At 46.2% G+C, this 13965-nt stretch overlaps 1 protein-coding gene across 1 annotated transcript in view; it reads left to right on the forward strand.

Moving 5' to 3' along the window:
- LOC126278612 (uncharacterized) overlaps positions 1 to 13965 on the forward strand; it is a 1203842-nt gene that overhangs the window by 521432 nt on the left and 668445 nt on the right. The window contains exon 2 of the mRNA XM_049978854.1: positions 6854 to 7062. Coding sequence (XP_049834811.1) covers positions 6854 to 7062 — 209 coding nt within the window. The remainder of the gene's footprint in view (positions 1 to 6853; positions 7063 to 13965) is intronic.

The raw sequence follows: 13965 nt of genomic DNA on the forward strand, positions 1-13965 counted from the left end.
TTCGACCTGAGCTCCGATGATCAGCGGAGACGTGTCTGTAGACGCCCTGGACAGCGGTGGGATACCAACCTGACCGTCACCCGCCATACAGCCCCTCAGGAAAGACTGCTGGTCCTGTGTGCCATTTCTTTTCCCAGCATGACCTCTTTGATTTTGTCACACGCGATACTCTTACAGCGCAGTGATACTTTGACGATGCTCTACGCACCGTGTAGTTTCTCTTGATGGCAGGCCATCCTGGGCTTACATTTCAGCAAGACAATGGCCTCCTGAAACGCAGCCTTGGCCAGAAAGGTAGCCGGAGCTGTCCCCAACCAAGAACGGGAGCAATACAGGTTGGTTCCTCCGACCTCCTCGGGATTTCGACCATCTAGCGCACCAGTCGGACAGAATTTGGCACTATATCCGCCAGGACGACATCTAGCATCTCTGTCAGTCAGTGCCAAGTCAAATAGCTGCTTGCATAATTATCGGAGATGTGCCAACTCTACATTTACATCTACATCTACATTTATACTCCGCAAGCCACCCAACGGTGTGTGGCGGAGGGCACTTTACGTGCCACTGTCATTACCTTCCTTTCCTGTTCCAGTCGTGTATGGTTCGCGGGATGAACGACTGTCTGAAAGCCTCCGTGCACGCTCTAATCTCTCTAATTTTACATTCGCGATTTCCTCGGGAGGTATAAGTAGGGGGAAGCAATATATTCGATACCTCATCCAGAAACGCACCCTCTCGAAACCTGGACAGCAAGTTACACCGCGATGCAGAGCCCTGTCTTGCAGAGTCTGCCACCTGAGTTTGCAAAACATCTCCGTAACACTATCACGGTTACCAAATAACCCTGTGACGAAACGCGCCGCTCTTCTTTGGGTCTTCTCTATCTCCTTCGTCAAGCCGATCTGTTACGGATCCCACACTGATGAGCGATACTCAAGTTTCGGTCGAACGAATGTTTTGTAAGCCACCTTCTTTGCTGATGGACTACATTTTCTAAGGACTCTCCCAATGAATCTCAACCTGGTACCCGCGTTACCAACAATTAATTTTATATGATCATTCCACTTCAAATCGTTCCGCACACATACTCCCAGATATTTTACAGAAGTAACTGCTACCAGTGTTTGTTCTGCTATCATATAATCATACAATAAAGGATCCTTCTTTCTATGTATTCGCAATACATTACATATGTCTATTTTAAGGGTCAGTTGACACTCCCTGCACCAAGTGCCTATCCGCTGCAGATCGTCCTGCATTTCGCTATAATTTTCCAATGCTTCAACTTCTCTGTATACTACAGCATCATCCGCGAAAAGCCGCATGGAACTTCCGACACTATCAACTAGGTCATTTATATATATTGTGAAAAGCAATGGTATCATAACACTCCCCTGTGGCACGCCAGAGGTTACTTTAACGTCTTAGACGTCTCTCCATTGATAACAACATGCTGTGTTCTGTTTGCTAAAAACTCTTCAATCCAGCCACACAGCTGGTCTGATATTCCGTAGGCTATTACTTTGTTTATGAGGCGACAGTGCGGAACTGTATCGAACGCCTTCCGGAAGTCAAGGAAAATAGCATCTACCTGGGAGCCTGCATCTAATATTTTCAGGGTCTCATGAACAAATAAAGCGGGTTGGGTCTCACACAATCGCTGTTTCCGGAATCCATGTTGATTCCTACAGAGTAGAATCTGGGTTTCCAAAAACGACATGATACTCGAGCAAAAAACATGTTCTAAATTTCTACAACAGATCGACGTCTGAGATCTAGTTCTATAGTTTTGGGCATCTGCTCGACGATCATTCTTGAAGACTGGGACTAGGTGTGCTCGTTTCCAATCATTTGGAACCTTCCGTTCCTCTATAGAATTGCGGTACACGGCTGTTAGAAGGGGGGCAAGTTCTTTCGCGTACTCTGTGTAAAATCGAACTGGTATCCCATCAGGTTCAGTGGACGTTCCTCTGTTGGATGATTATAGTTGCTTTCCTATTTCTTGGACACTTATTTCGATGTAAGCCATTTTTTCGTTTGTGCGAGGATTTTGAGAAGGATCTGCAGTGCGGTCTTCCTCTGTGAAACAGCTTTGGGAAAAGGTGTTTAGTATTTCAGCTTTACGCGTGTCATCCTCTGTTTCAATGCCATCATCATCCCGGAGTGTCTGGATATGCTGTTTCGAGCCACTTACTGATTTAACGTAAGACCAGAACTTCCTAGGATTTTCTGTCAAGTCGGTACATAGAATTTTACTTTCGAATTCTCTGAACGCTTCACGCATAGCCCTCCTTACTCTACTTTGACATCGTTTAGCTTCTTTTTGTGTGAGAGGTTTTGGCTCCGTTTAAAATTGGAGTGAAGCTCTTTGCTTTCACAGTAGTTTCCTAACTTTGTTGTTGTACCACGGTGGGTTTTTCCCGTCCCTCAGAGCTCTACTCGGCACGTACCTGTCTAAAACGCATTTTACAATTGCCTTGAACTTTTCCATAAACACTCAACTTTTTCAGTGTCGGAACAGAAATTTTCGTTTTGATCTGTTAGGTAGTCTGAAATCTGCCTTCTATTACTCTTGCTAAACAGATAAATCTTCCTCCCTTTTTTTTATACTCCTATTAACTTCCATATTCAGGGATGCTCCAAAGGCCTTATGATCACTGTTTCCCTGTTCTGCACTATCAGAGTCGAAATGTTCGGGTCTGTTTGTTATCAGTTGGTCCAAGATGTTATCTCCACCAGTCGGTTCTCTGTTTAATTGCTCGAGGTAATTTTCGGATAGTGCACTCAGTATAATGTCACTCGATGCTCTGTCCCTACCACCCGTCCTAAACATCTGAGTGCCCCAGTCTATATCTGGTAAATTGAAATCTCCACCTGAGACTATAACATGCTGAGAACATTTTTGTGAAATGTATTCCAAATTTCCTCTCAGTTGTTCTGTCACTAATGCTGCTGAGTCGGGAGGTCAGTAAAAGGAGCCAATTATTAACCTAGCTCGGTTGTTGAGTGTAACCACCACCCATAACAATCCACAGGAACTATCCACTTCTACTTCACTACAGGAAAAACTACCACTAACAGCGACGAACACTCCACCACCGGTTGCATGCAATCTATCCTTTCTAAACACCGTCTGTGCCTTTGTAAAAATTTCGGCAGAATTTATCTCTGGCTTCAGCCAGCATTTCGTACCTATAACGATTTCAGATTCGGTGCTTTCTACCAGCGCTTGAAGTTCCGGTACTTTATCAATGCAGCTTCGACAGTTTACAATTACCATACCGATTGCTGCTTTGTCCCCGCATGTCCTGACTTTGTCCCGCACCCTTTGAAGCTGTTGCCCTTTCTGTGCTCGCCCGAGGCCATCTAACCTAAAAAAAAAAACGCCCAGGCCACGCCACACAACCCGTGCTACCCGTGTAGTGGACTCCTGACCTATCCAGCGGAACCCGAAACCCCGCCGCCCTATGGCGCAAGTTGAGGAATCTGCAGCCCACACGGTCGCACAACCGTCTCAGCCTCTGATTCAGGCCCTCCACTCGGCACTGTACCAAAGGTCCGCAGTCAGTCCTGTCGACGATGCTACAGATGGTGAGCTCCGCTTTCATAGCGCTAGCGAGAATGGCAGTGTTCACCAAATCAGATAGCCGCCGGAAGCCAGAGAGGATTTCCTCCGATCCATAGCGACACACATCATTGGTGCCGACATGAGCGACCACCTGCAGATGGGTGCACCATGTACCCTTCATGACATCCAGAAGGAACCTTTCCACATCTGGAATGACTCCCCCCAGTATGCACACGGAGTGCACATTGGTTTTCTTCCCCTCTCTTGCTGCCATAACCCTAAGGGGCCCCATTACGCGCCTGACGTTGGAGCTGCCAACTACCAGTAAGCCCAGCCCACCCTCTGCGACCGCCCGGATCTTGCAGACGGAGGGGCAACTCATTATTGACTTCCTCGATTTGTGAAGGTCTTTCTCTGGAATACGTCATCTGTCATCTGGTTTTTTTGAAATTGCAATCGTTTGCCTATGATGCGTTTTTTTTTTTTTTTTGGACTGTATTCAAGCCTGTATTTGACAACCATATTATTAAACGATTATTACGAAAAGTCTTCAGCATAAGTTAAAATTTAGTTCATGTGAGATACCGCTGATGCTAGGAGAACGATCTAAACTATACTAATAAAGGAAACTACCATAGCAAAGCAGTTTACGTCATATACATAATTATTACTACTTCATATTTCCTATATTTTATGCTTGTTGCTGGTTACGCTGATTTTATATTAATAGCTTAATAGAACAGGAATGGATTTGTTCGGCTCTCTACGCTTGATATGTTACATTTAGTCGCGTTCAGGATCAGCTGGCAGTCCGTGAACCTGTCATCGAACCTCCGCAAGTCTTTCTGCATTTCGTTACAGTCACCTACCTATACAACCTTCACACAGCCAACAGCTTCGTCCAGAAAAAGCCTCACGTACCTTCCGACAAATCATTTATAAATGCTGTATACGCCAATGGCCAGATCGTGCTCCCCTGGTGCTCCAGAAATTAACTTTGCACCTGTCGATATCGTATTTAGTTCTGTCTCCTAGAAAGGTATGGATCCTGTCTCAAATCTGGTCCGATATTGGTAAGGTTCTATTATGTTCCCTACACGGCAGTGTCCAATTGTATCGAATGTCTTCAAGAAATCAAGGACCACGGGGCAGGTATCAACCTGGGCGCCGTTAGTATATGGTATATTTCAAACAATTTGACGTTTGTTGCACGTTACTTTCTTAGTGTTCCAATTTCAGTGACCAGTAATGCAGTTCCTGCGATAAGGATAATGTTACAAGGACGTGCTGAAATGCGATGCTTCCAAACGTTTTGCAAAAACGTTTAAAGCTTTTTAAATGACACAAACTTTGTTAACATTCTACATCCTTACACTTCATGTCCACATATTTATTTCTCAACACGATTATCTCGGCGATGAACATATTTCTCCCAACCAGTTCGTTGATATCGTACTGTAGTATGTTTGAGTTGGTTGGCAGAGCGACAACCTTACCTGTGCTTCCTCCGCTTCATCAATATCAAGGCAAACTCCTCCAACGCGTTCTTTAAACGTGGGAAACAGATGAAAATCGGATTGGGCCAAATCCGGACAGTATGGAGGAAGATCGATGACATTGAACCCAAGGCATTAGACATGTCGCAGCGCTCGTATGTGGTCCGGCACTGTCGTGAAGAAGCAGAGGCGATACTACTACCTTTATAACCATCTACGTTCTCAGAACGAGAATTTCACTCTGCAGAGGAGTGTGAGCTGGTATGAAACTTCCTGGCAGGTTAAAAGTGTGTGCCTGACCCAGACTCGAACTCGGTGCCATTGTTCTTCAAGGGAAAGTGCTCTAACCGACTGAGTTACCCAAGCACGACTTACGACCCGTCCTTACAGCTTCAGTTCTGTCAAACATTACAGAACCTCTTCTGCTAACCTTGCACGAATAGCACTCCTGGAAGAAAGGATATTGCGGGGTCATTGCTTAGCCACATCCTTGGGGATGTTCCCATAATGAGAAATGGTTAGAGCACTTGCACACGAAAGTCAAAGGTCCCGAGTTAGAGTCTCAATCTGTTTCACCGTTTTAATCTGCCAGGAAGTTTTATCTAGTACGTTCGGCTTCCCGCGGAGTGCGTCCTTCGCTAGTCCAGACATATGAAAATGAGAAGGTCCAAGATCCTGGCTGCAAGGAGGATGAGGAACAACAGTTCGATGAAGTTTGGTGAGCTCCTCTCGAAAGCGCAGAATTGTGTGGGATCTATTGTTGTCTCAGAGAAGATGAAATTCGTTTGGATTTCTCGCATGTCATTTCCTCAGCTTCCTTAGAGTAGCACAATACAATTCAGAATTGAGCATTCTAACACGCGGGGAGACATCAAACAGAATAACCCAGTCAGAGTCACAGAATACCGCCGCAATGATTCTCCCAGTTAAGGGTACAATTTTGATTTTTTTCTTGGGAGGATTGGTGCTGTGACGCCACTCCATAGACTCCTGTGACGATGTTCGACAAAAACTGTTACTATCAGCCCCGAACGATGCCATAAATTCCGCTCAAATAATCCTTCGTTGCTCTTTATGGTGCTTTGTTAGACGGCGAGGAATTCAATTGGCACACACCTTTGAGTACTCTGCTTGCCGTGCGAGAGTGTCAACACTACCAAAAGAGACGTCCAGTTGTGCAGCGACGTGTTTGAGTTTGATCCATCGGTCGCCTCGAACGAGAGTGTCCGCACGTTCCAGCACTGCAGGAGTCATAGCTGTGCGCGGCCAGCCGGCACGCGAGAGATCAGATCTGTGTGACTTTGTTGCAATGATGGCAGATGCCTCGCCCAACGAATCACCCTGCTTTTGTTCACTGCGAGATCTCTGTAGACATTCTGCAGAAGCATCTCTGAGTATCTACAATGCTCTGGTTCTCATCCAAAAGCAACTGAGTAACAGCTTCCTGCCTGGAGTGCACCTCTGTTACGAACACCAGTTTGAAGGTTACATATAGCGTCGCCACGTATGGGAACTTCATGAAAGCATAAGGGGATGAAGCGGGGGAAAAGTTTGTTGCCTTCCTTATTGAACGCTCCTCAAACAATTCGGTGGCCTCTAGCGGCCGAGGGTTGAAAATATGTAGACGTGAAGAATACAGATGTAGAATGTTAGTAACGTTTCCTTTATTAATGAGTTTTCACGCAAAAAAGTGCAGAGCCCTTATTTTACAGCACCCCCTCCTCATCTATTGACTATCCCCCACCAGCAAGTCCTGTTCGTTGAAGAAGTTCTCTTGTGGTGTTGGCAGGTGGGCAGTGCCTCAAGGACGTGCGCTTCCGCGTGCAGCCGGCAGTGGTGGAGCGCGGCCGGCCGGCCTCCCTGCTCTGCGAGTACGACTTGGAAGGCGCGCCTCTGTACGCCGTCAAATGGTACCGCGGCCGGCTCGAGTTCTTCCGCTACTCGCCGAGCGAGCGGCCCGTCTACAAGATCTTCCCCTTCCCCGGCATCTCAGTCGACGTAAGTATGCGCTCGCTGCAGCTCGCTCTGTCTGACCCCTCTCGAATCCCCTGCAGGTGAGCCAGGGGCCCGACCGACGGCCGAATTCCGCTGCGGCGCAACAGGTTGAAAGCCAGAGCCTATCTGAAGCAGTGCAAGGTTGAGACACCGTAAGCCTGGGGCCCGGTGGACGCTTTCTTACCGCAACGGAAGGCACGTTTTCCGTTACTGAGTCTATCTCATCCAATTTTGCGGAACTATTCGATGAAAAAAAATTATTGTTCCGCATCTTGTGGGCTCGAAGTGCAGCTCTATAATGGACTGACTCTTTTTTCGGTATTCCTCATAAATATTGTTATTCACACATTTGGACAACATTGTCTGTGGAACGCAGCCATCTAGTGCTTGATCAAAAATAACAGTCGAGATCGCAATAACATTTGTTTATTATTACCGGTTTCAGCTTATGTTAAAGCCATCCTGAGGTTCTTAGGCACCCTATGCCTCGCGCTGGCAGCTCCTCGATTCCTCACGTGATGCCACGATCGTTCACTGTGCACGATCGTAGTATCATGTGAAGAACAGAGGAGCCGTCAGCATCATCCATGTTGTTGTTGTTTTCAGTCCGAGACTGGTTTGATGCAGCTGTCCATGCTACTCTATTCTGTGCAATCATCTTCATCTGCGAATAAGTACTGCAACCTACATCCTTCTGAATCTGTATTCATCTGTTGGTCTCCCTCTACGATTTTTGCCCTCCACGCTTCCCTCCCATACTAAATTGGTGATCCCTTGACGCCTCAGAGCGTGTCCTACCAATCGATCCCTTCTTACAGTCAAGTTGTGCCATAAATTCCTCTTCTTCACAATTCTATTGAGTACCTCCTCATAAGTTATGTATCCATCTAATCTACAGCATTCTTGTGCAGCACCTCAGTTCTAAAGATTCCATTCTCTTCCTGTCCAAACTACCTACCGTTCATGTTTCACGTCAATACATAGCTACACTCCACACAAATACTTTCATAAAGGGGTTCCCAGCACTTAAATTTATATTCGATGTTAACAAATTTCTGCCGGCCAGTGTGGTCGTGCGGTTCTAGGCACTTTAGTCTGGAACCGTGCGACCACTACGGTCGCAGGTTCGAATCCTGCCTCGGGCATCGATGTGTGTGATGTCCTTAAGTTATTTAGGTTTAAGTAGTTCTGAGTTCTAGGGGACTGATGATCTCAGATGTTAAGTCCCATAGTGCTCAGTCCCATTTGAATCATTTGAAAACAGTTTTTCTTTTTTACATTTATATCAGTGAAATCCGACCAGCATTGGTGTGCGTGCGTGCGTGTATGTGCATGTGTGTACGTGTGTGCGCCAAGGATTGAGCTAGCGTCTATTTTGTCAAAACCGTTTACTTGGAATTTTTACTTTCTTTTTTGTTCAGCCTCGATGTCCAAATTAGAGATTTTGAAATGAAGTGGGACTTCTTTCAGAGGCAAAAATATTATTTAGCAGTAGCCATACCACGATTTCATTTATCCTCTATTTGCTCTATTCGATGTGGAGTGTTTGTGAAAAAGGTGGATCGTAAAGGAACCGGGATCGCTTAGTGACATCAAAGGACCCGGAATCACGTTTTCAACATGTATTCGTTGAAGTTACGAAAGATGACTCTTTTGTTCCAGCATAACTTTACTGTTTCCATGTTGTAAATACTTGTAAGGCAATGTGGAACGTAATTTCGATTCATTCTGTCTTTTATAGTTCTCGGAATTAACCACCGCCCGTTTCTCGTGGTCGTGCGGTAGCGTTCTCGCTTCCCACGCCCGGGTTCGATTCCCGGCGGGGTCAGTGATTTTCTCTGCCTCGTGATGGCTGGGTGTTGTGTGATGTCCTTAGGTTAGTTAGGTTTAAGCAGTTCTAAGTCTCGAGGACTGATGACCTCATATGTTAAGTCCCATAGTACTCAGAGCCATTTGAATTAACCACCAAAAACTAAGAAATATATGATAACACTCTTCAAATTCCATGTGGTTTTTGTTAGATCACCCAACTAAAGCGCTCTATCGCAGAGCAAATTTGAAAGCGCGCGAGAAGTTGAGTCGTCTGACAGTGATAGTTGTTACAAAAAAGCACCAGACGGACAGAAATGCGGACAGGCGCACAGCTGTTGCACGTGTCTACGGACTGCTGTGCTGATACCCTTGCACAGTGTGGCCCACGCTTACAGAACTTCGCATTGTTGCCTCTTCGGGGAACGGCCGATCACGCACAGTATGCACAAGACATCGCAGAGGCGTCAGCGTACCTTAACACAGTTCTCAGCCGGAAACCACAGCAGCTACCATTCACAGGAGATATAGCCGTTAGGCGAGTTCATGAAATGTATTCGCAGCTGCTAGAATCAACCACCTCCAGTTGTATAATGAACTGACGCCAATGAAATTTTGTACCAGAAATTGGCTCAACCAGGATTTTCCGCTTTTTGCGAGTTGTCTTAACCGCTTTGGCTATCCGAGCACGACTCACGGCCCAACCTAAAGTTCGATATGTGGTCGTCCATGTGTCATATATGTCGTCGTAAATCCCGGTGATGTTATTACAGTACAGGGGAGACATTTTATTTGTAAGTCGCAGGCGCCTTATGGACCGATAAACACGAAGTGGATCTGTCATTAAAAAGTACAATGCAACGCTCCTTTGGCCCAATCTTCTGGGACATAACAATCGAACCCCTCCTACAACTTGAAGATGACAGGTCAGACGGAATACTACAAACAAATATACAGTGGTGTCTTAACAATAAACACAGGCTAGCTGAAAACAAAAGAACGTAGGCCAACACATACTGAAAGGATTAGTCCAAAGGAAGCCTTCAATTAAAATAGGGGTCACAAAAGTCAAACGAACACATGTTACCCGCTATGTGGGGGTGCACATAGATGGGATATTGTATTTCCACGAACACGTAAGGTTAACAACAGACAAAGCAGAAAAAATACCACACTCCTGGAAATTGAAATAAGAACACCGTGAATTCATTGTCCCAGGAAGGGGAAACTTTATTGACACATTCCTGGGGTCAGATACATCACATGATCACACTGACAGAACCACAGGCACATAGACACAGGCAACAGAGCATGCACAACGTCGGCACTAGTACAGTGTATATCCACCTTTCGCAGCAATGCAGGCTGCTATTCTCCCATAGAGACGATTGTAGAGATGCTGGATGTAGTCCTGTGGAACGGCTTGCCATGCCATTTCCACCTGGCGCCTCAGTTGGACCAGCGTTCGTGCTGGACGTGCAGACCGCGTGAGACGACGCTTCATCCAGTCCCAAACATGCTCAATGGGAGACAGATCTATAGATCTTGCTGGCCAGGGTAGTTGACTTACACCTTCTAGAGCACGTTGGCTGGCACGGGATACATGCGGACGTGCATTGTCCTGTTGGAACAGCAAGTTCCCTTGCCGGTCTAGGAATGGTAGAACGATGGCTTCGATAACGGTTTGGATGTACCGTGCACTATTCAGTGTCCCCTCGACGATCATCAGAGGCGTACGGTCAGTGTAGGAGATCGCTCCCCACACCACGATACCGGGTGTTGGCCCTGTGTGCCTCGGTCGTATGCAGTCCTGATTGTGGCGCTCACCTGCACGGCGCCAAACACGCATACGACCATCATTGGCACCAAGGCAGAAGCGACTCTCATCGCTGAAGACGACACGTCTCCATTCGTCCCTCCATTCACGCCTGTCGCGACACCACTGGAGGCGGGCTGCACGATGTTGGGGCGTGAGCGGAAGACGGCCTATCGGTGTGCGGAACCGTAGCCCAGCTTCATGGAGACGGTTGCGAATGGTCCTCGCCGATACCGCAGGAGCAACAGTGTCCCTAATTTGCTGGGAAGTGGCGGTGTGGTCCCCTACGGCACTGCGTAGGATCCTACGGTCTTGGCGTGCATCCGTGCGTCGCTGCGGTCCGGTCCCAGGTCGACGGGCACGTGCACCTTCCGCCGACCACTGGCGACAACATCGATGTACTGTGGAGACCTCACGCCCCACGTGTTGACCAATTCGGCGGTACGTCCACCGGTTCTCCCGCATGGCCACTATACGCCCTCGCTCCAAGTCCGTCAACTGCACATACGGTTCACGTCCACGCTGTCGCGGCATGCTACCAGTGTTAAGACTGCGATGGAGCTCCGTATGCCACGGCAAACTGGCTGACACTGACGGCGGCGTTGCACAAATGCTGCGCAGCTAGCGCCATTCGACGGCCAACACCGCGGTTCCTGGTGTGTCCGCTGTGCCGTGCGTGTGATCATTGCTTGTACATCCCTCTCGCAGTGTCCGGTGCAAGTATGGTGGGTCTGACACACCGGTGTCAATGTGTTCTTTTTTCCATTTCCAGGAGTGTATATAAACCTGTGTGGCTATACTGAATACAGTACGGAGTCATACGGACGCACCACGTGGGCTCTTCTAATCAGTACTTAGCTTCGGAGCTAGCACGTGGGCACACAGTCTGAACCTGGTCACCAACAAAGCATCAGCCAGACAAGTGCAGAGATGTGTCCTACCTAGGCTATCTGGAGCCTGTGGCACCACGTCAGTGGATACACTGTATGTGGTGCTCGGAATAACTCCCACACATAACACGATCAAATACAGGGCTGCGAGGTACTGGTTAAAGATGGGGAGACTTGATAAGGTTCACACAATAACTGGTGTACCGATATAGACGATATGTCAATTTAAAAATTGAGGTTTGGATCTATGGCAAGGTGAGTGGGATGTAAGTGCCTGACATAAGAGAGCGGTTGAGAATGAAATACATCGATCCCAACAACAGTATGGTACAGTTCTTAACCGGCCACCGACGCTGTCCCACGTGCTTCAGCCGCATGAGTCTGAGACAGACACCTACATGCACATATGGAGAACAAGGTTCCACAGAACACACTGTCTTCTTCCGCAGGCAGTACATGAAAATAGACATACGCGACACAGAAACAGACATACATTGATACAAAATAGTAACAGACGAAAAGCAATGGGCACAACTAAACGCACCCCAAAAAGTATTCTGAAAACACCAGATGCAGCGTACCTGCGGACGCAACGTAACAGACGTGCTTACGTGAAACGTAGCAACAATCTCCAGAGTGTGCACAGCGACACACAGTGACAAAGAAAACAGTGACACTGAAGAGGGACAGGAGGAGGAAGACGTGCTGCATAAATAAATAAGCATAAGGTGTTGGCGATCTAGTCAAGAGAGCACCAAATGCTTTACACGGATGGGGCACGCAATGTTAATACATAGTATTAACAATACGTAGGATTAGCAATACTATTTCTCTACTACTGGTAGTCAACAGCTCGAAGAAACGATTGCGAGGTATTCACCGCCAATCACAATAGGTGATAGCACTAAAAAATCTCTCCTCTCTCATGTCATCTTTTTAAATTCTTCATAAATAACAACCTTTTATTTATATTTCATCCTTGAATTATTATTTTAAAAGTATTACTCTTTGTAGGATGTTTTAGATGAAAGCAAAAGAAAGGAAAACTATAAAGGAGTTGAAAAACGAAAACTATAAGTTGTACAAAATATGAGGTAATAGATCTATAATTTGTCAATGAATAAATAAATGTCCGAAGGAACATTGTATCGTATTTCTTCACAACATAGGCACTGCTCTTTCGTATTAGGCGAGGTGGTGCAAACACTATGATACCCGACTGAAAATGCTCCAAACAAAATAATCTTCAAAATAGAGGATTTTCTCTACACCGAGTGAGTACACCTACCCAACCTGTTTCGTACAAACTCCCCGTTGCGGCTGTGAGGCACTGTTCACAGTCGACCGGCCGGCATGATGATCTCTTCCATACAGCACCTGTGTCCAGCTGAAGTAGCTTCTGAACTACCATCACAAGATTGAGGCCTTCCACAAAGGAAAACACCCTGGAAGTTCGGAGAATCGAACACAGATCCTCTGCATGCTAAGTCTGAGACCCTGTCCAATCAACTATCTGGGCTCATAAAGAAACACGTAGCAATTACTGGCCAAACATCTTTATCCATGATCGCTGAACCAGACGTAGAGTGAACTTACACTCTTCATGATGAAATAAGCATAAAACTAAAAACATTATTTTTTATCATGGAAAAACTGAAACCTATAATAAATTTTAGAGACAGCACTACAGCAAAATTATTTAATTTCACCTAAGCAATATACAGTAAACGATTACCTACAAAACAGAGTCAAGGATTTTGGGAAAATGTGAGAGAAGTAAATAACGATAATCAACTCCGTGTGTTCACAACACACTTAGGCACTGTAACTTTTTTTTCGGAAAGCCTTTCAGCGACCTGAAGTGCACAACATCTCAACATCATGCTGAACCCAACATTTCAGCTGACCGGTGTGGCCGAGCGGTTATAGGCGCTACAGTCTGGAACCGAGAGACCTCTAAGGTCGCAGGTTCGAATCCTGCCTCGGGCATGGATGTGTGTGATGTCCTTAGGTTAGTTAGGTTTAAGTAGTTCTAAGTTCTAGGGGACTGATGACCTCAGAAGTTAAGTCCCATAATGCTCAGAGCCATTTTTGAACCAACATTTCATTAAATGTGCAGGGATGTTATTTCTCAGGAAACAAAAAGGTATTGTGCGTACACGGATTGATGTTGAGAAATTACTAAACAATGTTAGCACTAACTTTTTACATTATGTAATAGAGTGTGCGTAGTGTGTATTGTGTCTCCGGTGATTCATTCCCGGACACTAATGATCAATATTCTCTGCAAGTAACTTCGCAGAGTGACAGAACAGAAGGATGAAAATATAGGAACATGTCTTTTGGTTTGTAAGCCAACACGATAGCTCCCTAGAAATGGAAGGTGAAAGG

The sequence above is a fragment of the Schistocerca gregaria genome, chromosome 6 (genome assembly GCF_023897955.1).
Source record: "Schistocerca gregaria isolate iqSchGreg1 chromosome 6, iqSchGreg1.2, whole genome shotgun sequence".
NCBI classification, from domain to species: Eukaryota; Metazoa; Arthropoda; class Insecta; order Orthoptera; family Acrididae; genus Schistocerca; species Schistocerca gregaria.